The 27,843-nt window shown below is 43.3% G+C and overlaps 2 protein-coding genes across 15 annotated transcripts in view; both read left to right on the top strand.

Moving 5' to 3' along the window:
* arhgap35a (Rho GTPase activating protein 35a) overlaps positions 1 to 9,727 on the top strand; it is a 62,063-nt gene extending 52,336 nt beyond the window's left edge. For both annotated transcript variants that reach the window (XM_051396897.1, XM_051396898.1), the window contains 4 exons: positions 216 to 293; positions 2,445 to 2,576; positions 4,075 to 4,180; positions 5,419 to 9,727. In XM_051396897.1, the coding sequence (XP_051252857.1) occupies positions 216 to 293; positions 2,445 to 2,576; positions 4,075 to 4,180; positions 5,419 to 5,923 (821 nt within the window). In that variant the 3' untranslated portion in view covers positions 5,924 to 9,727. The remainder of the gene's footprint in view (positions 1 to 215; positions 294 to 2,444; positions 2,577 to 4,074; positions 4,181 to 5,418) is intronic.
* A 1,866-nt stretch (positions 9,728 to 11,593) lies between these two features.
* The window catches only part of npas1 (neuronal PAS domain protein 1), a 63,748-nt gene continuing 47,498 nt past the window's right edge, over positions 11,594 to 27,843 (top strand). For 2 of the 13 annotated variants that reach the window (XM_051397822.1, XM_051397816.1), the window contains exons 1-3: positions 12,254 to 14,431; positions 14,525 to 14,665; positions 20,709 to 20,747. The gene's annotated coding sequence lies outside the window, so the exon portion shown is untranslated. The other 11 variants (XM_051397820.1, XM_051397811.1, XM_051397821.1 and 8 more) reach the window with 9 other exon arrangements.

Genomic DNA, 27,843 nt, shown 5'->3' with positions numbered 1-27,843 from the left:
TGTTTAGATGGAACGGGACATGGGGAGAGGCCATTAGAGCAGCCTGCAGTCGCTCTACTTTTTCAGCCCTTCAGAGTGCATTTATTCCCCACGTAGTGTTATATCAAAGGGTTCTTGGAGGTGATTGACCTGCTACTGTAAATACCTGTTACAAATAAAACACATGTAAAGAACACTGAGCTAATAACATTCCTTTTTTTCTCCCTCTCCACTAGGGTTGAGCACAGAGGGCATCTACAGGGTCAGCGGGAACAAGGCAGAGATGGAGGTCATGCAGCGGCAATTTGACCAAGGTGCGTTACTTTCTGCTTACAGTACTCACACATACATGAGTGCACATGCTTATTGCCATGCCACTTACTGGCTGGATGTGAAGAAAAAGGTGTGTCTGTGTGTGTGTCTGTGTCTGTCTCTGTCTCTGTGTCTGTCTGTCTGTCTGTCTGTGTGTGTGTCTGTGTGTGTCTGTGTGTGTGTGTGTGTGTGTGTGTGTGTGTGTGCGCCTCTATCTATAACAAGCCTGGATCTCCTTAATTAACCAGGGAGCATTAATTCTACCGAGGGAATTGGCCTTCGCTTCCTTTTAGACTATAGTACTGCCTCCTCAATCTCTTACCTGCTCCTGTGTGCGTGTGTGTACTGTACAAGTGCTCTCAATGTGTGTCTCCATGCGTGTGTCTATCTGGCCTGGGCAGTTAATTACCTCCAGATTGGTTTGGTTAATGAAGCATGTTGCTGCCGAGATAGATAGCAGAGCAAGATGGCGTGTACACACACGCGTACACGGGCGTCCACGCCTGGTTGAGGTTAAAATCCAGCTCAGGTAATCAGAGTTGAAGTCCTGCGTTGAATCATCCTCAGCCTGAGGGCCAACGGGACAGGACAATTACAGGAGAAAACTACAGTGTATGTGTCTCATAGCCATACTGAAGATGGCATTTCATCAGCTCCCTGAAGATTCAGATAACTCATTACAGGAGAAAGCAGCATCAGAAGCACCACATGTTGGAAACTCTCAAAATTGGAGTCCCTCTCAAAAACTTGCTAACCGTATCTGTAATGCTTTTTTCTTGCCTCTATTCCTTCTACACATACTACCTTTGTAAAGGAAAAAGTTATCAGAAAATGGCTTTTTTAATTAGGTCTCTTGCTCATACACACACATGCTCTCGCTAGAGCACCACTCTAGTGGTTTTGCTGTCTGGCTCTCTGAGCTGTCTCTCTCTGCTCAAGTCTACTTTATATATGTCTACGGCTTATTCTACTTTTATTTTTTAACAAAATTATCCTATGGTACATCACCAAAGATGCTATTTGTTATTTATTCATTTTTATTAGAAGTGCAATATGTATGATTTAAGAGTTTATAGGTCTAGTGTGTAGGATTTAGTGGCATCTAGCAGTCTAGTTGCAGATGGCAACTTCCTCGCTTCACCCTCCCCTTCAAACGCCAAGGAGAAACTACGGTGGCCACAAAAAAGCGCAAACGCCCCTATTTAGTGTCAGTGTTTAGTTTGTCCTTTCTGATGCCTGACCTCTCTGTCCCTCCTCTCCCAATTGACACCTCTCCTGAACTCACTGTGTCATTCCTCTGACTCATAGTCCTGGTCAGAGCCACTGTAAATCACCTCTGTACTGTATTTCCTGTCATTAAACTGGCCTCTGTTGGTCCTGGCCTGTCCGTGTTTGCTGTGCTAGGACTGCTAAGTTAGCTGCACAGCTAACTGACTTAACTAGTTAATGGCAGTTGGCAGCAGCTATGACCTGATATGTTCCCCTTGTTTTTTATGAGAGTATGGATTCGACAGGTGGCGAGTAGTCTCAATTCTTACACATTGCACCTTTTTTAAATGATGAATTGAGAAGTCAAGGACAGACCTGTTTGTACAGGCTTGTCTGTGCACAATCCAAAGCAACCATAAACAAAACACCACAACACTGCAAGTGGCATTTTACATTGTAGTTACTCTATATATTGTGATATTAAGGCAGTTTTGGGAAAACCGTAACCGGATATAACATTGATTTCTCAAGTCACCCTGCTGTGTTGTTGAACAAGCAGTTTTTATTCAGTTATATCACTATTATGTTAATAACAATAACAGTAAATCAGCTTCATGGGGTGCCTTTCACTGTACACAAAGGTACTTTTACAAAAAGGGAGAACTGTTTTTAAATGTCTTTGCAAGTTTTTGTTAACCTTTATGTTATGCTGATGGCATTGTCTACCCTAAACTTCCTAGGTATACCTTTTTATAAAAACTAGCCAAGTCTGGTTGTGTCAACATTCCCAAAGTGAGCTTTACCTATTTTTATTTTTTACATGACTGTTGTTTTATAGGTGTTTTATAAGGTGTTTATTTTCCCCACCTCTCTTATTTACTGTATGCATGTAAAATTGTGATACGTATATATGATGTGTGTTCTTTCCATTTCATTTATTCCAGACCACAACCTGGACCTGGTGGAGAAAGACTTCACCATCAACACAGTAGCCGGAGCCATGAAAGCCTTCTTCTCTGAGCTACCTGAGCCTCTGGTGCCCTACAGCATGCAGGGAGAGCTGGTGGAGGCCTTCAGTAAGTCCTGGGGCTCTGTGAGGGGACACGGGTAAAAAATTGGGAGAGAGTTCTTTGTAAAAATCCGAGGTGTATTGGATTTTGCCTTAAATCCTTTTGCCTTCATTGTAACTTTTCTTTGACCTAACAAGCAAAACTCTTGCAATCCAAATCCATCCATGGGGAGAATTGGATTTGCCATTCGGTGAGGAGCCAAGAATGGTGGAAAACAGGGATGGAGGAGAGAATATTTAAGGCTTCAGGAAGGAGGATGTGGGGATGATTGCACATGATGGAGGGATGCAGGAGCGCCATGGATAACAGGGCCTGGATGAAGTCATGAGTCATATGTTAGATAAATAAGTGTTTTCCTGCCTCTCTTTTTCTCTTTGTGTCTTGTAATCTGTCGGAATGGAGATTTAAGGCGTAGCTTAGTCTTGCATAGCGCCAGAGAGATTTACCCCCTGGCCGCAAGTCTGCTGTCACTCACCAAGACGCGCGTGTGTGTGTGTTTTTAACGGCCCCAGCGAGACCCTTCAGCCGTGACAGAGACCTGATAAAGCTCCTGCAGTCTGTGCCACAATAGAGGAAAAAGAAGAGAAAGTGACAAAGAAAAGTGAGGTGGAGTTAGAGATGAGAAAGCTTTCATTCTCTTGAAAGCAGCAAATTGTGGTCAACATTTTCAGATTTTGAGCTTTTTTTTTTTTTTTTACTGAGGTAGAGAAAAAGGGAGACGTAGAAAAAACTGGGTGGGTACATTTTAGTGGATATTGTCATGGTGACGTTTTAAATAAGCTGTAGGAAGTTAAGTTTTGATTACCAATGATGGATGTACAGCAGGAGGAACTGGGGCTGTGTGAAGTCATTACCCCTCAAATCTGTTTTTGATCCATACTGACCTCATTGTGGTGGGAATACAAACTCAAAATCTCGGATTGTAAATCAGGTTTGTGATGTGGAGGAGAACATCTGCTGTTCTCACTGCTGCTCTCTGCCTCGCTCACATTCACACAGGATGGACTGTGTTAGCTGGTGACGTCAGTTTTTCTGACTCACTCCTCGCTGCCATCAGGCTTAACACACCCAGTGTATGTGTGTGTGTTTGTGTGTCAGTTGCTGCAGTCTGTAGGACATTGTGATGGGTGTATGTTTCTCCCCTGGAATGTGTGTGGTCTTTGTCTGGTGATTTTTTCTTTTTCTTCGGAGAACTGTAGTTTGGAGTCGTTTTCGAATGGCGTGTGTTCGTGCGTGTTTTGTCACTGGGGATGTGTGAAACTCGCACTGTTGAAATCACTGTGTCCTGTACTGATATTTTGAGAGCTGAATCCAATTGCTTTCACTATGCTCTTCAAACTCTCCTCTTCTCTATTGTACCCCGCCCCACACACACACACCAGCTCTCCTCATCTCTCTGTACTCTCACTTCCCTGACATCTTTTCTTCAGATTCCCCTAATCTTTTTCTTTCATCCAGTCTTCTCTCTCCTCTAACCTCCTCGTCTCTCTCTGCCACCATTCAGAGATCAACGATAGGGACCAGCGCTTCCAGACGATGAAGGACATTCTGCGCCGCTTCCCCAAGGAGAATTACGAGGTCTTCAAATATGTCATCAGCCACTTGAACAAGTGAGTGAGTGACGGGGTCAGATACGGCCTCTGACAGCTGTGCTGACTACACCGTCGGTCACCCAGTCAAGTGACCCTGTGGTGACATCACCGAAACAAGCACACTGAAAAAATAGAGGTTTTACTCGGCTGAGTCATGATCTGTGTTAACGCAGTGATTTATTATCCATTTGTATGTGGATTGTAATTATGTATGTCAGCTTAGGTATGACAAATTGATTACAGTGCTCCAAAAAGGCCAGGAAAACCTTGTATAATTTAAACCATATTATAGATGGTGGTTATCAATCCGGAGCCCCAAGAGGTCCCAAGATAAAAGTTGATTAAAGATGATTAAAACAATAAGAGAACTTTCATACAAAATTTAGCTTTTTGTCTACCTTTTTTGGCAAAAAAATCCCTTCAACCTCCTTCAAATGAAACAGTCTAAGAAGGATCACTAATTTGATTTGCGCACAATTCACATTCTACACTACAGACATTGTCAGTCCAACTTTGGTGCAGACTGAAGTTATCTCAATTACTATTAGATGGATTGACATAAAATATTGCACAAACTTTCAGAGGATGAAGCTGTACTCTGTCTGAAGTGTGAATTAGCTAATGTTAACATGGTAACATCCTCAATTAAGACGATAAATATGGTGAATACACCTACACATCAATGTGCTAACATTGTAAGCATGTTAGCATTAGCATTGAGCTTGTACCGCTAGCATGGCTGTAGGATTTTTTTGTTATATTATTTAAAAATGCAAAGTTTTAGAACTGCAACAACTGGTTGACTATTCGGTTGCTTGACTGCCAGGAAGTTAATCTGCAGCTATTTTGATAATTGATCAATCGTTAAAGTAATTTTCTAAGTAAAAATGCTAAACATTTTCTGGTTCCGCTTTCTCCAGTCTGAGGATTTTCTGCCCTTCTCTGCTTTGTATCACCAAGGACTCTTCATCACCAAGGAATTTATTAGCAGATTAATCAGTAATAAAATAATTGTTATTTGCAGTAAACAGTGAGTTGATTCTTCTCTTGGACCATTGTGGAACTAAGAGACCCCTGCTGTTTCAGTAGCCTATTTTATGCCATATTAGGGGCAAAAACCTTTGTAATAATTTGGCTTACATAATTGCAACAGCTTATGTGATCAGGAGATTTAGAGGACACGATCAGCAGCAGATCATTTGAAGCATCCTTTTTGTAAATTTTCTGTTTTTTGTTTGTTTGTTTGTGTTTCTCAGGGTGAGCCAGAACAACAAGTTGAACCTGATGACCAGTGAGAACCTGTCCATCTGTTTCTGGCCCACACTGATGAGACCAGACTTCACCACCATGGACGCTCTGACCGCCACTCGAACCTACCAGACAATCATCGAGAGCTTCATCCACCAGTGCGCATACTTCTTCTACAATCAGCCACTGGCCGACGGCCTCCCTGGCTCCCCCACCTCTACGCTCTCCTTCGGTGGAGGAACCTCTGCCTACTCCTGCATGGCTGGTGGCTACTCATCCTCACCGACTCCGTCCCCAACTCCCTACGTCCTCCCCGCCACCCCTCCTGTCATTCCACACTACGGCCCTCCTATCCACCACCACCACCACCACCACCACCACCAACAACACCATCACCACCAACATCAGTCCCCACCTCACTCCCCACCTCCTACCCCCCAGTCCCCGATCCCGGCCCTACTGCCGCCCTCCCTGCACCCCCATCACCCTCCTACGGAACAACACACGCTGTGAACCAGGGATCAAGGGAAAGAGGAAAAAAAATAAATGAAGAGGACGGATAACAAGATTCAGAGAGATTTATGGGTTCAGAATAAGAGATTTTGAAGTTTGGGAAGGAATTAAAGAAGATAAATTGAGAACAGGAGGTAGGAAGAGAAGTTGGGAGAGTTGAGTGAGATGCAGTATGTACAGGGAGAAACCTACATGTTTGGGAGAAGGGGGTGTTTGAGCCTCCGTTTTAGAAAAATGGACACACACAAGGCAGAAAAGGGGAACACGGAAGAGCCTCTGAACTGGCAGTATGATCTATCTCCCTCCTCGCTACTTTATCCCTTTGTCTCTCAGTCTCACTTCACCTAGACCTGCCCTCCTTGCCTTATAGAGATCCTACACACAAACAAACTAATGAAGAGTGAGATGTTGCCAGTAACTGTGAAAGGGACTCAGGGAGGGACTCCGAAGTAAAGTACGGGGGGGGGAATGTGAACTCTGTTATGTATGGGATTGCTTCACCACACACACACAAACAGACGCATACTTTACACAAACAACCAGTGGCCAGTGTGCCTCCAACAACCATCCTCCTCAATCCCTTAGCCTATTACTGTGCTGGGAATTTTGGTGGCTGGCGCACGTTTTTCTTTTGCAAACCCGGCCCACCTTCTGTACCCCCCTGGAGGCCACGGCTGGGGCAAAGTGGAGCAGTAAATGAGTCCTGAACAGATGTTTATTTCACCACTGTACAGAGGACTTAAGCAAGAAACACGTGTTATTACTCACCCGACAGGATGTTCTGTCCTCTGCAACATTCCTATCTGTCAACCCCACACACGCAGACAAATTCAGTTGACAAGTTTCAGTCGAGGCAGTATGCCAAGCACAGAAAAAAAAAAAATAATAAAAGTCTCAACCAACCGGATCGGCAGCAAATCGGAGCAAAGGATTATGGGGGCTCTCACACCCGTGGCATTCTGGGAAGGCTCTACCCAGTCTCCTGTTTGTTCTCTCTCTCTCTCTCTCTCTCTCTCTCTCTCTCTCTCTCTCTCTCTCTCTCTCTCTCTCTCTCTCTTTGAACTTCGACCTCATGCCCTCTCTTTGTAAACACATGAAGAAAACAGCTTAAAAAGTGGATTATTTGAATTGGTCCAAATCTTGATTCTACATTCACATTCCCACTGTCCTAATGCATTTTTTATTCTGTTCGTCATGTTACAAAATCTTGGGAAACAGAGAAACCCGGGCCCTATCGCTCAATGAGTGGCGTGTAAGTGTCTGTGTGACTGTCTATCTGTCCGTGTGCGCATGTATCCATGCCTCTTCATTTTACCTGAATTTCCCTGTATTAGGCAGATAGTGGGAATAATTCCAGGGTTGGACCTTCACCTGTCATGTTGCTTCTTTCACACTGTGGTGGTTTTACAAGCGAGTCAGTTCTGCAGTTTTCACAGTAAGGACCTTGTTCAAAAAGCACTTTCCTGAGCACTTTGAAGGCACATTTTAAATTGGAGCTGCCATGACATGACAGCCACCATTCACTTTGTCATACACCCTACCCTCTCTCTCTCTCTCTCTCTCTCTCTCTCTCTCTCTCTCTCTCTCTCTCTCTCTCTCTCTCTCTCTCTCTCTCTCTCTCTCTCTCTCTGGGAGCACACCACTGACATCTAGAGGAATTAATGGGTATTGCAGCCATAACCTCACCGCTGCTACTGCATGGGCGTAGCACCATTTTCCTACTGTGGTTTTTGTAGCATCAGATTCTCTTATAGGTGCAATTGTTGGGATTTTTTATTCTTTGTGTGTCAGGTAAAATTCACTTTCGAGCTCATGAAGTCTAAGAGTGTAGATAAAAGAACAATAGCTGTTTTTAAATCTGGTACAAATCAATTGTGATTATATAGATACAGACTCTGTAGCCACAAATGATGTGGCTACATTGCAGTTGATTAGACATGCAGTGAATAAAATTGCCTCTCTTTTGTTGTTAGTTTCCACTTCACCAAAGCACTCAGCCCTTTTGTAGAGGAGTGCATGCCTCTTCCCAGACACCATATTTGAGTGGAAGGAAATTAAGATTTAGGAGATTGAGGCACAATGTAGCATTAGAGGCCAGAAAGTAAGAGCTGGAAGCGAGGCTCAAGCTTTGACAGGTGGGAGGCTTTTTATCATCGGAAGTAATTGGTAACCCTCGCTCCAGGCCCTGGCATGCTGTCCTCTTAGGACACAGCTTTATGCCTCTGGAAAGGACACTCAAACCAGCTTTTGGTGGACTCGAAATATGATTTGCATGAGTGTAACCACTACATCAGACTCCCCCCGCTGTCACTGTTATGCCACCACATCCCCTAGTCATTCCCTGTCCAAGAGAGACAGTTGGGTCTGGGAGAGACAGCAGACCGAACAGACAGTCCATTCATCCGTCTGCATGACTGGAATGGAGCATCACAGAATTCCTCGGCCCAGCCTGCTGTTACCGTAGAAACCAGCGAGATGGGGCTCGTGGAGAACTGCTGAGCACTGATCGAAGCAGCTTTTTGAAGTGTGTGTGTGTGTGTGTGTGTGCACGTATATGTCTCTTGTGTTTGTGTGAGCTTGACAAAGAGTGTGCGCATGTGAACTTATGCGTGTTAATGTTAAGCAGATGCTCACCAAGGTCACTTATTCTGTTTGACACTGAATTGCATCTCTGCATGTCTCCCCAGATTGTCCTCTCTGCCCAAAAGGGGGGGAAAAAACCTTTTAACCAATCACTGAACTCTTAGATGAGCTTTTATCAGTCTACACTACCTATTTACCGTGTGTGTGTGTGTGTGTGTGTGTGTGTGTGTGTTTGGGTGGGTAGGTTTGAGCTAACATGCTAGCAAGCTGTGCTTGGCAGACGGCCAGACACCAGCGTGATCCAAACAAACGTGAAGGAGAGGAATGCAGATCTCCTTGCGGTCATTACCCCGCTGTGTAACCCTGTTAGCTCGTCCAGATTACACACACTGATCCTCAGAGAAAGTGTGAGAGAGAGATGGGGGAGAGATTGGGGAGAGTGAGAGAGACAGCAAACGGGTGAATGGTATCATTATTTGGGAGATGGAGGGAGGAAGGAGGGGTGACCACTGGTACTTGTGTGTGAACGCCGGCCAGTGGCGTTCCCTGTGTATATCAATGTGTTAATACTGAACTGACTGTGAGGCAGCCAAAGACTGTGGAAAAAAGGGTCGAGGGAGAGACAGGAAGCAAAGTGACAGTTTAGAAGAACAATTGAATTAAAAATGTGACTTTGGTTCAGCGAAAATGTGGCTGCATTGCTTTTCTTTTTCTTTTTTTCTGTTTTTTTCTTTTTTTTGCAACAATGGTGACAGATGTCTGTTAAGTTAAATGAGAAACAAGCAAAACTATATTCAAATGGTTGTTTATTGGTATGTTAGGGGGTCTAACACTTTGCCCTTTAGTCAGTGGTGATAGAAAAAAAAAAGTTTCTTTTTATGTTTTATTTTAATAATTAAAAAATACAAAGCATTTTTTTTTAACAATTTCTTTGTGAACGATTAAGAGACCAGCCCAGTATAGTGCATGATTTCTTCCCAACCAAGGAAGAGGGCTCCACCACTCTCGCTATTTAAGAGATGATAAAAAAAAATATTAAGAAATAATGGGGGGGAAATAAAAAATAAAAAAATAAATGAAGTACTGTAAAGTGAAAAGATAACATCAAACAAAAAAACTGTCATTATTTGCTGAGTATGGTAATTTGTCTCAATGGGAATGGTGTATACAGCAAGGCCTTATGTGATCTGTATCATAGTTAATAAATCAAATCTTGTAAAACGTCTGCTTCTTGTCTCTTCATTACTTGTGAGTAATTAGTGGCACGTGGAACAGATTATCCTGATCAAGTCGGAGGAGAAAGGTGAATGTCCCGGGACACAGTTTGCATCAAGTGTAATGAGTTCTTAATCAATTTCTAACTTTTAATTAACCTCAACAAAGCCCTGGAAAAGTGGCCCTTGATTGAAGATTTATTTGATGTCGTCAAGCTACTGTGAATGTCGAACAAATTATCAGCATCATATGAAAGCTCTGATCCCTTTTCCTATGAGGCAAGACCTGTCCAAATTTACAAAAACCTCAATCTGTAAAATCAGAGGAGTGCAATCAGGGCACGTTAGGAACGACGAAAGAAGAGATGACCACTTGCAAAGGGAGAATATTTTTCTTTTTTTGTTTACATTTTCTAAATTTTAGAGGCTTCAAGATGTGACTTCATCTGGTGATTCACTAAAAATACAGATTTGAGGAAATGGTCTTCATTCCTTTCCTGTTAATTAGGATGTTAGTCATCTTTTTATCTATGGGAAAAGTAGACAGAAAACTGTTAAAGCAGTATAGTTGTTGAATTATTGTTATGTGAAAAAGTTATTATATGGTATTCAGTGGCTTTTTGAGTTTTGCAAATCAATTGGCTTCACAAACTAACTTAAGAAATCCGTCCCTGCCACAGAGGCCACAGGAAGGTTTTTGATCGTATCTTTGAAGAGTCACCTGAAAAGAGACATTATATTCATTTTGCAGATGTATCTTTAAAGTTTCGGGGTCTCTGCATCTTGCTCAAGGACACTTTGACACGTGGACGGGCTGAAACTGGGATCCTTACCAATTTTTACGATTAATGACCAATCAGCTCTACCAGCAGAGATACAGCCGCCCTAGGTGCAGTTTTTGGGTGTAGGAGCAAAGTACACATCAACCCTGATCTATTTTTAGAAAGACAGGCTCTGCGCGCACACACACACACACACACACTTTAACACATACTGTACAAGAAAAGTGCAGAAAGAGTGCTTTTCATTATCATTTGAATAGGAAGACATTCATTTCTAAAAAGTTTTTTTTCACACAACATATGATAATCATTGCACCACAGTTTATTGCTCTTTTCTCTCGGCACACTGTTGAAGGGACACTAAAGCCACAGGAGGACCAGTCGAGGTCACAGGGGCCCCCGGGACCCTCCTGGTTCTGGTGAGAGCAGGCCCCAGAAGGGCTCAGCCGGTGCCATTTCAGGGTGATGTAAGGACTCTGGTCCCTGTGAGGGCGATGTGAAGGCCTCACTGCCATTTCATGGTGCCCTCGTCTGACCTTTTCATAGAGTCAAACCAAAAGGAAATCCATGTCCATGACCTTTGTGGTGCATCTCTCCATTCTGGCACAGGAAGAAAAAAAGAAAGAGAGAGAGCGGCTGATTGGGAATGAAAAGGGCAGGCCCGTGTGCACACAGGACACACGACCCTTGAACTCTAACCTTTAAGAAGTGTCATGAGGGAGAGAGCGATGTGGGATTTGATTGGAAGTCAAATACGGGGATCGTCAACATTGCTCGGCTGGCCAGCGTGGGGATAGAGACAGGGTTGTCAGGAATGCCAGGATTAGCCACAAGCACGAGGGGAATTCGCTCTAATTGCAAAATGAATAACAGCTATTGCATCTCCATTGTGCCCATCAAGTCATTTAACTGAATCACAACAATCTATTATCTTCTTTCTTTAATTAAAAAAAATGTTTCTGCACACAGGGCATTTTCTTGCTTTTCCTTGTGCATACAGGAACGCACCGCTAGGAGGCTGCCTTGTCCCACACTACTCATCGACCATCGCTCTGCTGTATCCGGGTAAAGGAGGCAAAAACGCAGAGCATGGACATAATTGATCGGGTCAAGGTTTGGATGTCAGCAGCGAGACGACGTTTTAATCCAGCGCTCACAGTGAGATGAATGCCTGAGACGAGCATCTGAAGACTTTTCTCACTGATGTCGAGCCCCACTTCCCCCTCTCACAGTTTGAAGTTGGAGGAGGAAATAGGTTTGACTAAACTCCAGAGATTGTGCAGGGAGGGAGGGAGGGAGGGATGGAGGAGGAGGAGGAGGGAGAGAAGGAGGGAGGAAGGATGCTCGGGGAAAAGTATAAGCCGCGGAATAAAGACAAAGAACTTAATTTGAAGTCATTGTTGCTCTGTATTAGAGGCGTGATGTGCTTCTTTAGTGCGAGGCATGACCAAAAAAAAAGTTCTGAGGTAGACAGAAAGGAGGAGGGGGACCTATATGGAGGAGGAAGGAGAAGGAAAAGAAAAAAAAAAAAAAGAGAGACTGGTCTTATGATGAGTCGAGGCACGTATCTCCGCTCAACCGTGTCTTTCTGGGCTTCGAGCTCGCAGCTGCGGCGGCGGGTATTGAATTCAGATGCGGGCCTGTCTCTCCGCTCCGGCCGCTACAGGTGGAAATGCTCTTATCAATACGGACTGTCCGAGCCTGACTGCGGGCCGATCCGTCTCATTGATGATTTTAGGTGCCCCTGCCCTCCCCCCCCCCTCTCTCTCTCCTCCCCCGAGGAACCCATTGATTAATGTCTGGGTCACAGTGGTGTTTCCATATTGATACCTCGATTGATGACGGCGCTCCAGGAACAAGCCGTATTGACCAGCTGGAAAGTGATACGTTTCAATGTGTTTGGCGGATGTATTTATGCATAATGGCCATAATGAGGGTTAGATACATGTGGTGGATGCTCGGGAGATGGAGGTGAAAGATGGAGTTATTGCTCTGTATCCTGGGGGGTGGGGCAGGATCACATCAATATTTCTACAATAACAACAACCCGTTATACTCTTACTACCAGCATAACCGATGTAGATATTATTTCTGTTAATACCCGCTTGAAATGTAGTGTGACTGCAGCACAGATGGGAGATTATGGACTTTTTTTTTTTTAGCAGCCCTTATTGCGATATAAGTAGATGAAACTGCATTGATCACCAGGAGGAAAAATGTAATGTTATGGCACCACAAAATGGTGATAATAATATATCAAAACAAGCTATATAGTGTGCATAAATGTAATGTACTGTATGTGCAAACTTTCTACAGGATTTATTGAAATGTCTCATGTGAAAAGACTCCTTGTCCTTAAGGTCAGTTGTTGCAGACCTCGATGGACGGAAGCCTTCCAGGTGTATAAATCTGAGGGGTTGTGAGAGGATCAACAAGGTAGGAAAAATTACACACACGTAGACACAAAATTATGTTAATTTTTTACAGTATTTTCAAAAATCTTGCCTTTTTTATTTTGCTGGAGAGTTTTGTCATCTTTCAGGAGACCGAACACTTTTAAAAGACTCTGAAGGGGAAACATAACCCTGTGGTTTACTGCTCATATTGTAGACATCATAGCATGGCACAAAGGGTCGTGGTGGGGTTTAAAGGGCTTTAAAGGGTTACAACTTTGTGCTTCCTAAATGTATTGGATTATGAACTCTTTGTAAAGCTACCTGGAAAATATCAGAGCCCACAAGGGCAGGCAGAATCATGCAAACACCACATGGGAAGGAAATACCTTTAAGTAACCAAATCATCATTAAAACATTAAAGACACTCATATTAGGTTGCCAATTACAAAACAAGACTGTACAAAAGAGACCTGGCAATCAGTACTTTGATGAATGAGCTTCCAAAGCAACATGAGACTGCTTACTAGCTTCAAATAAGCCAAATCATCTGTGCCCAACTTGCAGGTGCGTCATTAAAGAAAATTATTAAGCGTGGACGACTCAAAAGAGGAACAGCTGTTATAAGGATATAGTATGATGGACATATAGTAGTGTGCAGGGGTATAGCAAGTGCTGCTAATTAGCATGCAACCTAATTTGACCTTTTGTAGCCGTGTTTGCAATGGTGATTTCCTTATTTTTAAGGTTACTCTGTGAGGTGTTTACATGGTTTTGTCAGCTCCTTACTGCTGTGTGATCATATTGCTGTGATATTTCCACGCTGTCTTTCTAAAAGTGGCTAGTTTTTCCCTCATCGGGTCAAGTGCACACACTGCATAATGCAGAACAACTCCGCAGAGAGCGAGGAGTTGTGAACCCAATTTTGCAGACACCCTAATTTAAAGGACAGGGAGACAACATGATTCTGTGGGACTTGTTCTGCTTGTTGTGGAGATTACTTCAGAGGCAGAGGGCATTGTGTGGGGAAGATAGTCAGTGAGAAAAAAAATAAAGCATTGAGCAGAACTGATCCCACTTTACACTTTTAGGGTCAGTGGTCGAAATAGGCTCTCGGCCTCCAGGTCCCTGTGACACGGATCAGGGGCCCCAACGTATATCTGCTGATTACATCTCCTGAAGTGGAAAACATGCAAATAATAAATGTATGAGCAACGTGCTTGTTTTTTTGCTTGATTAATTATGCCGTTTAATTCCAGATCCACCACACCGCTCCGCCGTATAATTTCCCAGTGGTCTTGGCTGTTTCTTCTCTCACATGCGCTCTCTCCTTCTTTTTTTTCCTTCCTCATTGCAAAATGAATCATGGATCCAACCGTTTGTACCCGGGGGAGAGCGGCGAGCTGGCGAATGGGCTGACCAATCATGAGCATCAGAGGCAGACACACAGACGGAGGAAGCCTTTTGTTGTGTGCTGCACTCATCAAGTTAGAAGACAACTACCGATTTGGCCTGAAGAAAATTAAAAGATGGAGTGTAAGGAGAGAAAATAACCAACTTCATGTGTGTTATCTCTTTTCGCTCTCTTGTTACATTAAATCTCCTCTTCCCTCCTCTTTTTTTATCTAGCTCATCCAATCAGACTGGCCAGTGTGTGTTTATCTGAGTGGGTGGCAGAGTTTCAGCACCATTCATAATGTCAAGTGGGACCATGACTGCCCTTCTATTCCCAACCTGGCCAACCCGCTCTCAGCCTCCTGACAGTTCCAGGTTAGCCTTCTCTCCTCTCTCCCCTGGCCCTCCTCTTCTCTCTACTCTAGCTTTCCTCTCCAGCTCTCCCAGGGGCCCCACTGAGAATACTGCTCAGATCCAGGCCTCTGAGCCCCAAAGCCGGCCCTAATCCTCTGCATCGATCGCCCTGAGAATTTCCTCCCCAGCACAGCAGGCCCCGCTCCCTGGCGCTCACACTCCTCGACCCTGAACAGCCAGCACTTCTCAGTTAGACAGGCAGAGAAAACAGGGGCAGGAACATTACCTGTGTCTTCTCAACAGATGGGTCTTGCTGATGTGATGTGTGTTATTAGGTGGTTATAGCAGGCGGCACGACACTCCTGAGAGTGTTGGTGTTGTTGTCTCCCCAGATTCAGTTAGACTTGGTCAGTGATCGGTTCGATGAACATCTCTCAATGTTTCAAGCTGAGCTATCTATACAGTCTTTTTCTCTAGCACAAGTTGCAGTCAGAAAACTGGTCTAGATCTCTTTGCCATTGTATTTCTCTACAAACGAGAGGTCTTTGTAGCCCAGGAAAGGTTGCAGTTGCTTTTTTATTGCCTTTATTGGATAGTAGCAGCTGAAGAGTGACAGGAAAGTCGGGGAGAGAGAGAGAGAGGATGACAAGCAGGTTGGAAGAGTGACAGGAAAGGAAAAGTCTGGATAAATTAGTTAGGAGTAATTGTTAATTTATTAGAATAAATAGCTAAAAGTAATGAAATCAGGGTTTGAATCACAAGGTAGCTTTGAGCCTTTTCACTACTGTACACGTCACACAATGCATACATGAATGCGCCCGCCTACCTGCAAAAATATACTATAAATACATTTCAGTTCATACAGAGAAGAAACAGAAAAACTATTTACCATTGTAATGTTTTGTTAATTGCTCTCCTCTGAGAAACAATGAGAAAGATGTATGGTGCGTAACGTGTGTTGACTGTGCCCCTGCGCATGGATGGCCACAGCAGGGATGGACAGCAATGTTTTATTAGACACATATATACAGGAGAATATGTAGACAAAACCAGTGGTGCCAAATTGGGATATTTTAGAGCTCCCACTGAATTTCTTAAACAAGGCTTTCTGGGGAGGTCGTGTCTCTTTCAGGGGAGCTCCCCTGCCTGAAATAGTTTTCTAGAAGTAATGGATCAATTGTTAAAAAAGTAATGGTGGAAATAGTAAGCTATAAGTAAATAGTTGAAATGTCCAGCTTCTGCCACTCCAGGTGGTAATAGTATGCAAACTTGACCAAAGTGGCCTTAACATTGACAGTTAAGTTGCATGAAAAAATATTGTAAGAATATCCACTTTAACATTCACTTTAAACTCAGTACAGACTAGTGGTATCAGTGAAGGGGTATTTAAGCTCCTCTGATAGGGCAGTGGGGGTTACACCTGACAAAACCAGTGCTGTCTCATGTAGAACACTAGATAATTGTTAATTGTTGAAAACAATGGCGTAAGAATAGGCTATATTTCCATCCATAATGCTGATGAAGATGGAGTAATGGAACGTGGTGTATGCTATACAACTCTGCTGGAAGATGAGAAAGCATTATTACTAGAGTCCTCCTGGGAAAGCTCCCAACCAACAGTCTATCCCGCGTAACATACTTGTTCATAATTTATTTACGCCCAAGCTTCCCCCGGACTCTGTTGTGTGTTTTACTGCAAGTGTGGAGGTATTCAAGAAGTATTTTCCTCGATCTCTGTCTGCTTGTGAACAAGACCAACAAGGCTATGTACAATAGTAGATGATTAAACCTCATACTTTATTAACATGTTTGCTATGTGGTTGGCATGCTAAGTTCATCCCAATCATGAATGAAAGGGGGGGGGTCTGGAACATTTGGCCCTGTGAAAATGCTGCTCTGTGGACCAGTTAGAGCATCACTGTCTATACTGGCATTTAAGAGCCAGTACAGATGGTAATGTATCAATACTCTGTTTAAACAGGGCTCGGAGCCACATTTCTAAATCAGCCCTAGAGATATTTTTGGCAAAATCTGTTTCCAGACCTTCTTGGGTAAATTTACAAATTTTGGTTGACTGCAGATGCATCTTTTATCTGCATTTGAATTTTATGGGCTTGGGATAAATTCAGTATTTATATACCTTTAACTCTCTCTGGCCATCTTCTTCAGCCTCTCTATACTTCTCATTCATTAGCTTTTTTCTACCTGAGCGCTGACCGCACACCCTTAGCCTTCACACGTACATATACACGCTCTATTTTTTCAGCTTTTCCCTCCATCTCCTCGCTCTCAGCTCTCTATACTTCAGTGCGTCGCTCTTTCCTCTCGTTCCTCTCCTTCCCTGCCCTTTCCTCGCGCCTGCTTCCATCCTTCCCTCACTCTCTCTTCCCATTTTATCCTTGCTCTGCCTGCTCTCCTCTTGTCCGCTCCCTCCCTCCTTCCCCTCCTCTCTCCTCTCTCCCTCTTTCTCTTTATTAATTTATTGGGTTGTTATTCTCCTTGCCTGGCTCTGCTAATGAAGGCAGGATGCAGATGAGGGCGAAGGTCGTCTCCGTAGCGATCGACCCCACCGCCCCGCAGCATGGCACTCTGACTGGCACAGGTCAGTGGCAGCTGTCAATCAAAACACACACATGCACATTTACATGTACGTGCACACATGCACTCACACACACACTAACATACATTCATACACAAAGATATGAGCTATTTTGTATTAAAATTAACAGTTTATAATTAGCCATACAAATTCAGATGCTTCGGAGCACATACTTTGAAGGTGTCTTACAGCAAGTGGCTCCCAACCTTTTTGGTTTATAACCTCTTCTAATGAAGCAGGTAGTGGTAAAGCACACCCCCTCATCATAGTTTCTCTATGAGATTTTGAGCAGCTTAACCAGAGTGACTTTTTCTCCTCATATTTTTGCACTTTAATAATCTTTAAGGCCTTTTTCAAGGATGTAAAACTGTCCAGAATTTCATAAGAAAAAAGCAAAGATTAGAGAAAAGAACAGAATTTCGGGTAGCCTACATAAACTCCAGCGTTGTCTCTATTTAGTTTACCCTGTTTGATAGAAATAGGTGACCAGTGACTTGGTTTGTTATAAAGCACGTGGGATGAACAATATAATCACCTCTCAGTACAATTCAACAATACCACCAACTGCAGCCTCCAAAATGATTGTTAAGTTGAATCAACACATCTCTAAAAGATTAAACCCTTCATAAAAATATAATTCATTGCAGAGTATTACACTGCATTAGTTTTCACTATTTAACTGTCCAGAGGATGAATATTAAACACTTTGGTGATTCCCTGACTTTTCCTCCAGCAATACCTTGAGGTTGGCATCTGTGGTTTTGAGTGAAATGTCTCAACAACTATCGGATGGATTGACGTTGTATTTGGTTCAGACATTCATGTTCCCCTCAGGATGAAATGTAATCATAGTATGATGTTGCTAGATGAAAGTCAGCGGGATCACCAAATTTGTTTGATTGGTGCTTTCATCTAGCAATATCATTAGGTCAAAACTTTAATCTGTCCAATAATTTATTTTATGACAAAATAATTGTAAAACCATAGATTGTATTATTAAAAATGGATCTAGTCTCCTTGACATCAGCCATAGGTTTCTGGTAGTCTTGACTCCGCCGGCTCCTGGCTAATCTAAAAATGGGCAAAGACGTAGGTGGAGCTGAGGTGGGTTGAATGAAGCCTGGTTACTGAAAACAGCCGCCTGTTACTGCACACACCTGTCACTCAGTGCAGCCATGCCATTCATTGTGCATAACTTTAAGCCTTAATATAGTTTAAACAGGCAAGTTATATAAAAATGAACCCCAGTGCAGTTGTCATGAATGGGAAATTTAGCTGAAGAGTCAGCCTCAAGTAGCCATTCGAGGAACTGCAGTGTTTGTTACTTCTGCCATGGAGCTTGCCGCTTGTGTAAAACTGACATTCCCATCAGCCTCAGGTGTACTTGTTGTGTTTGGTGCTGATTAGCAAGTGTTAACATGCTTTTGCAAGCTTGAGTAAGATGGAGACTAGGGATGCACCGAAATTAAAATTCTTGGCCGAAACCGAAAACTGAAACACCGAAAGAAATTATTTTGCCAATTATTAGTACCATTGCATTTATGGCTATGACTGTGTACTAACCTCACTAAAATCAAGGCATTGCAATTCAAAGAATAAATCAATTACAAAAGTCTGAAAATATTAATCCCACATCCTCTACGACAGAGAATGGCTGATCATCTAAGGCAATGAATTCCATAATTTCTTGGGTAATGCCCTTTGCCTTGGCACCATCACTGGAAAACTTTCTTGCCTTTTCAAAAACGTCCGCCACAGACGGAGTGGGCGTGCTCGGATTGATTTTCCTTTTCTGTGCCACATTCTTCTCATATTCAGAATGGCAATCATGATGTTTGGATTTCAGGTGATAAATTAAACCCGACGTGGAGAAACTCTTTGCAGATGCACCCCCTCTTGAAATTTCAGCATTACACGTTTTGCAAATCGCTATCCGTGGGTCTTTCTCAGATATATTGAAATACGTCCACACTGCAGACATGTTGGTGCTTATCCAGACAAGCGTGTGCTGGCCGCGTTTTTTGTTTGCGTCATCACAACTTTCTGTTTCGGCCGTGTTGTTTCGGTGATGAAAGTAATTTTTCGGTGGCCGAATATTCGGTGCATCCCTAATGGTGGAGACCCTGGTAAACATGTTAAAATTGTCACTGTGAGCATGTTAGTATGCTGATGTTAGCATTTAGCTCAAAGGGTCCTGACCCCCAAGATGAGAACCACTGTCCAAAAGTTATCACCCCAACATGTATACACATAAATATACGCACAGATAGTCTTTCATTTAACACATTAGCACATACGTTTGCGTGGCCACGGGTTGGAGCGTTATAGTAAAGTGCCTAACCCCTGCCATGTTGTTCACTGGCCTCGACATGGTGAAGACCTCTGAATGGCTCCTCCCTGCATCCCGTATCTCAGCACTTGTAGCATTTACAACCTCTGCTCTTCATCACAGCATGTCAAGACATTGTGTGTGTGTGTGTGTGTGTGTGTGTGTGTGTGTGTGTGTGTGTTTGTAGATGCACCCTGCGTTCACACATTGTGTATGCATGTCAATTTTGTTCATGGTTATTGTTGTGGGTTTATTTGTGTGCTCAGCCATGTTCTTGAGTGTGTTCACCTGCATCTGGGCGTCTGTGAATGTGCATGAACACACACACACATACACACACACACACACACACACACACACACACACGCACACACACATACACACATACACACACATATCTCTATTAGCAGTATAGTAGTGTTAACAGTGTTATGCCATGCGTGAACCTCCCCACCTTTCCCTCATATCTATGCAAAGCTGAGGTCCTGTCAATCAGTCACCTTGGTGACACAGAGCCCCACCTCCCCAATTAGAGCTGACAGGGCAGGATTAGGAGGGGGGCGGGCCCCCGCCGACCTGCCTACGTGTCAATCACGCGCCGGGCATCCGCACGCCTGTTTACTGTCAGATCCCATCTCCGTCTGTCAGACTGCACGGCAACCGTCGCCCAGGGAGGAGAGGAGGAGGGTGGGGTTAGCTAGAAAGGGGGGAGGAGGAGATCTGATCGGAATTAACTATGCTTCTCCCCACAGACCAGTCGTGCTTTTAATTCATGAAAGGGATGAGAGGAAAGTGGGAAGAGAGCAAGTGATAGAGGGAGGGGAGCATTTAAAACCCAGAGCAGGGCCTTCTTTAGAAGTTTTCAGAGTGATGTTTCTTCTCTCCCTGACAATCACTTTTCTTCTCTTGCTGACTCTCCCTCCTGTCTTTCTCTCTCACTTAGACTTCGAAGGTGTGCTTCATGCCGCCTTAAAGCTGCTACGATATATCAACAGCCCTCCTTTCTCTGAAGTTGTTATTTGACCCTGGTTTTTTAAAGTCGCACAAATATGTATTAGTGTTTTTTTGACTTAGAGAGTTAAGGTCAATTTATTTAGTTCAGCACATGCTCATGCAAATTTGTGTCTCTGTTTCAGTACGTGTCTGGGGATGAGGGTCCTGCCTACGCACCTACAGTATGTGAATACATAATGCTTCTTAGACTGTGTGTGCTTTAAAGCAGTGCCATGTGTGCGGAGTGAATGCAGTGCTAATGTGTATGTGCTTGCTTGTGTATTCGTGGCTCCCTGGTCCCGGGTGTGTGTGCATTTCTTCTTTTTTAGGCGCTCTGGTGGTGGCCTCACTTTGACCCCGGTGCCCTCACTCTAATCCTTCAGCAAATGAGGGCTGTATGGGGGTGAAAGGGGGTGTTTGGGGGTCTTCACCAAACCACAGTTTTAGGATTAGAAGACCAGAGTGAAGGTCTAAGGGTTATGAGGGATGAAGAAGAGGGAAACAATACATTGTATTGGAAGAAATGGAAGGATATTGTCAGCATTCTGTTGGCTGCCAGTGCTCATATAGGATGTCTCGTTACCTCTACCATGTTTGTTATGTAGTTAGCAGGACCAAAATCTATTAGATTAAAATTTTTAGAAAGTAAAACCACTTTAGCTTTCATGACTACAGAACCACGTAGCAAAATTCCTTTATTCCTTGGTTCAAAACAAATGTTTCAATACAGGCTAAACCATAATATATTTGGATGATGCTAAAAAAGTTATTAATATTAAAAATGTTTGTAGACATGGCCTACGTTAATTAAACTGCCATAAGTCTTGAACGCATCTTGCATGGTCATAAGTCTGATATAGCATAATTCATGCATGTACAAAGCCCCAATATTCTCATACAGTATGTAGGTAATCTCCAAAAATGTACATTATTTAAATCTGCAATAACAGCGGAAACACGTTGTGAAAACATTTTTAAGTTGAACTTAACACTACAGATGCTTATTTACACATCCAGCAGTCACGGAGCAACATTATCATTCCTTTGGAGTCTTGTTTCTGTCCGCCTGGTGAATGTAAGTCACATTATTTTAGCTCTGTTTTTGGTCTCTACCAACTCCTGAGGGAAATATCTGGCTTTTTAGCGACCATCAAATAGCTAACTGTGTCTCTCTGCTGTTTTGATGCTGAGCAGGTAGAGTACAGTGGGTTTTTGGAGGTCTGTCATTGAAAACAGCACTATGAGAGTGGTGAGAGCAAACCAAAACAGTAAAGTTGTGGGTCGGACAGCTAAACAATGACATGAAACTTGCTATGATGTTTCATAAAGCAGAGGGGAGCTGCCGATTCGGGTGATTATTCTTTGTAAGTACATCACAATGAGCGACTTTTTCACGTTGTTATATTGTTTTCACTGGTCATTAGATACGTTGTTATCATAAAAAAACATTGATTATAGCTGCTTTAAAGAAAAGACATATATCAAAATGTCAGATCCAAATGCTCAGAAGAAACATCTTTGCATTTTCTCTTATTAAAATTAAACATTTAGAGCATTTTGTGCAGCGTTGGCAGTGAGTTTCTAGTTATCTCTATTTCTTGCTTCCATATATATCAAATATATATTATGCATTTTGCCTGCATTAATGTCAAGATGAATTAATAAGTGTCAGTTTATTCTGAATAAACAGTTTGTCAGCTATCATCCAATATGCTGCTGACAGGTATACATGTACCATGTCATTTCTGCTGATAGCTGTGTGTTCCCAGTATTTGCTGGTACCAGGCATATGTAGTTTGAACATGTTTGTATGTGTGCGTTTGCATTAGAGATGCGTTCCAGGGTTGTGTCTGAGACGCAGCTCAGGTGTCTGTTGGTGTCTGTTGAACGACCTCGCTGCAGGGAACAGGCTATCAGGCTGAGAGGGAGGCTATCATGTTAATTACTTTACACACACCCCGCCAGCCAAGCGTGCAACACAACTGCTGAGCTCACACACAAACACACTCACACAAGCACCTGGGCACGTACACTGCAAGGCACACGTACATACACACAAAATCAGCCGTCTTTCTTTCATTTTGTCGTTTTTCTGTCTTCCCACTCTCGTTGTTTGAAGGCCGTGGACATCAATTCCCTTTTGCTTTCAAGAAAGATTGTTTTATATTCTAATCAATTCAACTCCGTCCTGTGAAATTAATTGACATTCATTCAATGATTTTAAATTCCTCCGAGGCTGTTCTTTTGTTTCAGCCTGTCAGTGAGCTGCAAGTGAGATCGGGCTAAATGTTTTGTCATCTCACACTCCAGGGTAAGCCTGCTCCAAAGAATGAGCCTGAGGTCAGCTTAACCTCCTCACAATCTCCTCTCTCGTCATCTATACCGCTCAAGAAAGGGGAGGAAAACAATATAGACTCATGATCAAAAAACTCGGGCCAAGCTCATTCTTCTGTGGCAGCTTTCATATGTCTCCACAGGAGGATTTTTATTCATTTTTTATTTTTTTCAAAATCATGTCAGGGGTTTGTCCAGCGCTCTCAGGACGGGGAAACGGACGAGTGGTATTGGCTGGGGCAGCTTGATGCCTTTAGTTAAATGATGCTGGCACGCAGAGGGATTGCTTTGGGAAGTTGTCATCCATCATGATTTTAGAATGACTCAAAGCAGCACTCCGCTTTTGGGGTTATGGTCTGGGACCCATGATTGATGTGAAGTGCATGTGTGTGTTGGAGGGAGGAGTAAAAAAGAGACTGTGTGTGTTTATGTGCTAAACATAAGTAAAGATAGTGCTGCTAGTTAAACTGTTCCTCTGGAGAAGTTTGTTTAATTTCCCTCTGCTCTTTTTTCATGTTTTGTTAAGGAAGTTAATGGGAGCTCCTCTGATTAAAGTTAGATAATACTGATCAATGTAACCTTTTGTGAATCCTACCATGTGGCAAAATGTCTATACCCATTTGTCTTTGAAGGAGCTCCGATTCCTTGCATGTCTTTTTGTACGTGAGTGCCCGTGAATGCGCCTGGATGCACCCCCTTGTGTACGTTATTGTATTTCTTTAAGCTGAAGCATTTTGTCTGTCTTTGGCTATCTCCGTCTTCCCTTCTTCCAGGTTCACGTCTCACCTAAGTTAATTCTTCAATTAGCGTGATCCCGATATTCAGGAGAGATCATGGAGAGGGCCTTGCCAATCGATGTCCAATTAGCGAGGCTCCCTAGCCCAGAGAAGAGGGGGACGACCGCTGTGGTCATTTTAGAGAACAGGAGGTTGAGGTGGGGTCTGGAGTTGAAGGTAGAGGAGAGGAGAAAAAAACAAAGGGAAGGAGGAAGGAGAGGAAACATGAAAGAGAGATGAAAAGTGGGTGAGAAGAAAGCATTCGAGGTCCTGTAAGTGGGTGGAGGTGAGGAGAGAGCATCGGGGGTCTGAGGAGGTGGGGTGTAGATGTTAGATGCTCAATCAAGCTGTGTGAGGACAGTGTAATTAATCCATTGAAGATGTCTGATTGCAGATGACTTTGGGAATACCAGAGTGGTGGCTGGGCCTGGGGGGGAGGGAGGGCAGGAACAAGATGGATGCAGGGATGCGGGGGAGTGGAAAAGCGGAAGGGCAAACAGAGGAAGAGAGTGAGATTAATTGATACAAGGGAGATACAGTACCTTTTAAATGAGAAGAATGAGTTTCAGTGACAATGTAGAAAAAGGAAAGAAAGGGGGGAGAAAAGAGAGAATTGATCATGTCAGGGTTAGCATCACTCACAGCACTGTATGGATAAAGACCTCCACCAGATGTCACATGTATGTAAAGAAAGAATCACGAGGCTGCTAACTCATCCCAGAGTTTCTCACTGCTAAAAACACTCTCCCCAGACAAATGAGTGTCTATCCCGTTCTAATGCTAATATGCTTTTAAGGCACTATTAGCTGGCAGAGTTTTGCTTTTATTTAATGGACTATTAATTTGTTTGAATGCATTTTGTCTCTGTGGCTACAGTACAGAGTTGGCTTGGCTTTAGCTCTGCCCCTAAACGGCACATGATTTACTTACCCACAGCTATTTGGGAGCTAAGCCTTTATAATCTAATTAAATTTGATAAAGCAGAGTAATCATCAGAGTATTATGGCGAGTACTCATCGTACTGATTTGGTAATTTAGTTCTATCGTGATTGAATGTTTTCATTAAGGTTTTTTTTTTTTCTTCTTTCATTCATGTCTGATTACGCTTTAAGATGCATTCACTTTGTTGATAACAAAGCTCAATGTTCATTGTTTTCAGGAAGAGAATGACAGTAAACTGTGCTGGATGTTCGAAAAAGGCGCTGCCACCTTTCACACATGCATGGTGGAAAACGCTGACAAAAGTTGAATTCTTTAAACGTTTGACTTTCTTCATGGCAGAGAAGCACTTTTTCTCTCTTGACAATTCAAGTCAAACTTGCGCACACACCTGTACAAACAGCGCCGTCTGTAAGTAGTAGGACAGTGACACATTTTTGTTGTTTTGGCTCTGTGCTGGTTTTATTTTATTTATTAATATTTTCAGTCTTATGTTCTGTCTGGGCTCTACGTCTATCGCTTTTATCTATTATTGTAAAGCAGCTTCTGACATAGTTGCTGAATATAATGAGTACATATAAATAAAATAATCAGATTGGTATTTGGGGTCCAATCCTTTGCAGTCAATAACAACCCACAAGACCTCAGCTGACACTCATCCCATGTGAATCTCTGCCACATCTGTACTGTGCCCAACTTCTCTTTGTGTCTGTTCCAAGGCTTTTTGCTGTCTATTCTCCAGCAAGTCAAACATGTAATCAGCTGGATTAAAGTCAGGTGACTAACTGGGTCAGTCAGCAATATTCAACTGTTGGGTTGCCTTGTCTGTATACTTATAATCATTGTCCTGCTGTATTCTGTAATTTTACGATTCCTGGACAGTTCACCCAGTATGGATGTAAACACCCTCAAACACCCTTGAAAGCTAAAAGCTGAAGGTCAGCACTCAAACCTCATTTCAAATCCAATTCTGAGTACAGAACCTAAACAATGTAATCACTGTTCTACTACTTATGGACTACACAGCACATTTATCCACTTTCTGTCATCTTCTAATGGAGATAAGGTAGGAAATTAACAACTTTTCTTTGTACAGTCTTGAGAAGAAGATGTGAAATTTCGTATTGGGGTTTGGCCGCACTCTTCCATTTCCCTTCTTGTATTCATTTACAGAAGGATTTACATTTAATAATTAATACAACGATGCAACCTTTAATACATTCAATGAATAATTGAAAATGAACATGATTCTATTTCATGGATTTCTTTTTATGTATCTGGATGCGTGGCGTGGTCAAGGCGTGTGTTTATTAAAATCACCATGGCAACAAAGAGGGAGTTTGCCATTGCACTTAACTGGCATCCTGTAACACTAACCTGTATGACTGTAATTTACACGTGTGATTTAACTGCATTGTCGTAGAGTTACATTTGGACCCTCACAATTTGCCTACAGTATATTACCTTTACAATTTTAATGGAATGATCTAATGAGGTGATTATAACTGTCTGTGCAAACAGGAGTGTGTGTTTTTGCACAAATTGCTTGTTTGTGCGTGTGCAAATATGCGTTTATTTACTGTATGTCTGTCACTATTGATGGATAAATCTGTTGTGTCAAGTGCACACACATACCTGCCAACATCATGATACAGTTCGTAGCTTCATGACTCACTTCAGGCTCGAGCAGTTTGGTTTTCTCAGTAGCGAACAGTATGATTTTCTAGGGGAGACTGCGGGGGGCATGCGGGGTCTCGAATGAAAATAAGGTGAAGAGAATGGGGGCAGGACAGAAATTAGTGGAGAGAAAGATAAACAGAACAATGACAGTGTGAGATAGAGTGATAGGGAGATACAAGAAGACTGCAGGGAAAATTGTCCAGAGTAGAGAAAAACAGTGACAGGCAGTGGCAGAGTGGAGGGGGAAATGTAACAGACAGACTCGGGGAGAGAGAGACAGGCAGAGACAGACAGAGCGAGAGATAGACAGTGACAGAGGGAGAGATAGACGAGCTGTGTGAGGATGCAGAGAGTGTCCCCCTCTCTCGGCTGCTGCCAGAGGCAAACAGACAGCCTCTCTGCTGGTGGAATGCTAATGCAACAAGCTGCTCCTCTCTTGTCTTTCCTCCCTGCTTTACCTTTCTTCTTCTTTAACTCTCCTCTGTGCAGAAAGTTTAGAGACTATAGACACAACCATAGACTTTGATAATGGAGACCCCGACGCTTTTTATGTTATTTGCACTTTGGCTTTTGCGCGCTTTGGCTCTGCAAAATCGGGCATAGTGAGCAGCATGTTCTCATTGGAAAGTAATGATTTATAATTGGAGATTAGTTGCGTGTGAAGGTGTGTGTGTGTGTGTGTGTGTTGAGGGGAATCTTAGATGAGTTATTATTTGACCTCTCTCCTGCACCTCAACCCCCCCCCGTCTTATACTGACATCATGTTTGTCTGCAGCTCAGTAGCCATGGCTACCGCGGTGTCAGTGGGGGGTCGCCATGTCAGGAGGGCCAATCACAGGTCAGTCAGTCGACCTTTCTCTGTCTGTGTCACAGTCGGCTGACCTCTGACCCCCCCAGCCCAAAAGAGAGACACAAAGCAGTTGTTCAGGGGACGATAAATGTCTCCTGGCTTCAATGTCCGGGCAGGTTGTTAACTTCCATCATTTAAGACATTCACATCACATCACACGCAGAAACGCCCGCAAGTCAAGACAACGGTTATTTTTCCTCTTGAACTCCGGCACATTTTCCTGCTGTGGCGACAGTCATCAGTTCTCAACTTCAGGCAGGACATAACCTTGAGTGGAGCAATCCGGCTGAGCCCGTCTCCCAACCCACCCCCCAGTCTGTCTGCCTGTCTGTGTGTGTGTCTGTCTGTCTGCGCGGAGATGGCAGCTTCTGAGAAATGGCGGCACACTCTGAAGTGTGATCCATTTAGATAGTGGCGAGGTTCTCTCCCTGCGCACACACATGCATGCACGCTTACGCTAAACACACACACCGCGTAATAAACAAACGTGGGTGCGCTCGCAAACACACAAACCCATGTGCACATGGACACAAAGAAACAGAAACAGATCTCTCTTCCCTCCACACACACACACACACACACACACACATGGCAGTCTCTTGACATGCACTTGCTTGGTTGACAAGTCATCTCAGATAAGCTTGAGTGACAGGTAGGGAGTGTTGACTACTAGTGTGTGTAGAACACTCTGGTAGATAC

This window comes from Dicentrarchus labrax, unplaced genomic scaffold (assembly GCF_905237075.1).
Source record: "Dicentrarchus labrax unplaced genomic scaffold, dlabrax2021, whole genome shotgun sequence".
NCBI classification, from domain to species: Eukaryota; Metazoa; Chordata; class Actinopteri; family Moronidae; genus Dicentrarchus; species Dicentrarchus labrax.
The sequence above is the reverse complement of the archived record's forward strand: the minus strand, read 5'-3'. Positions and strand labels throughout refer to the sequence as shown.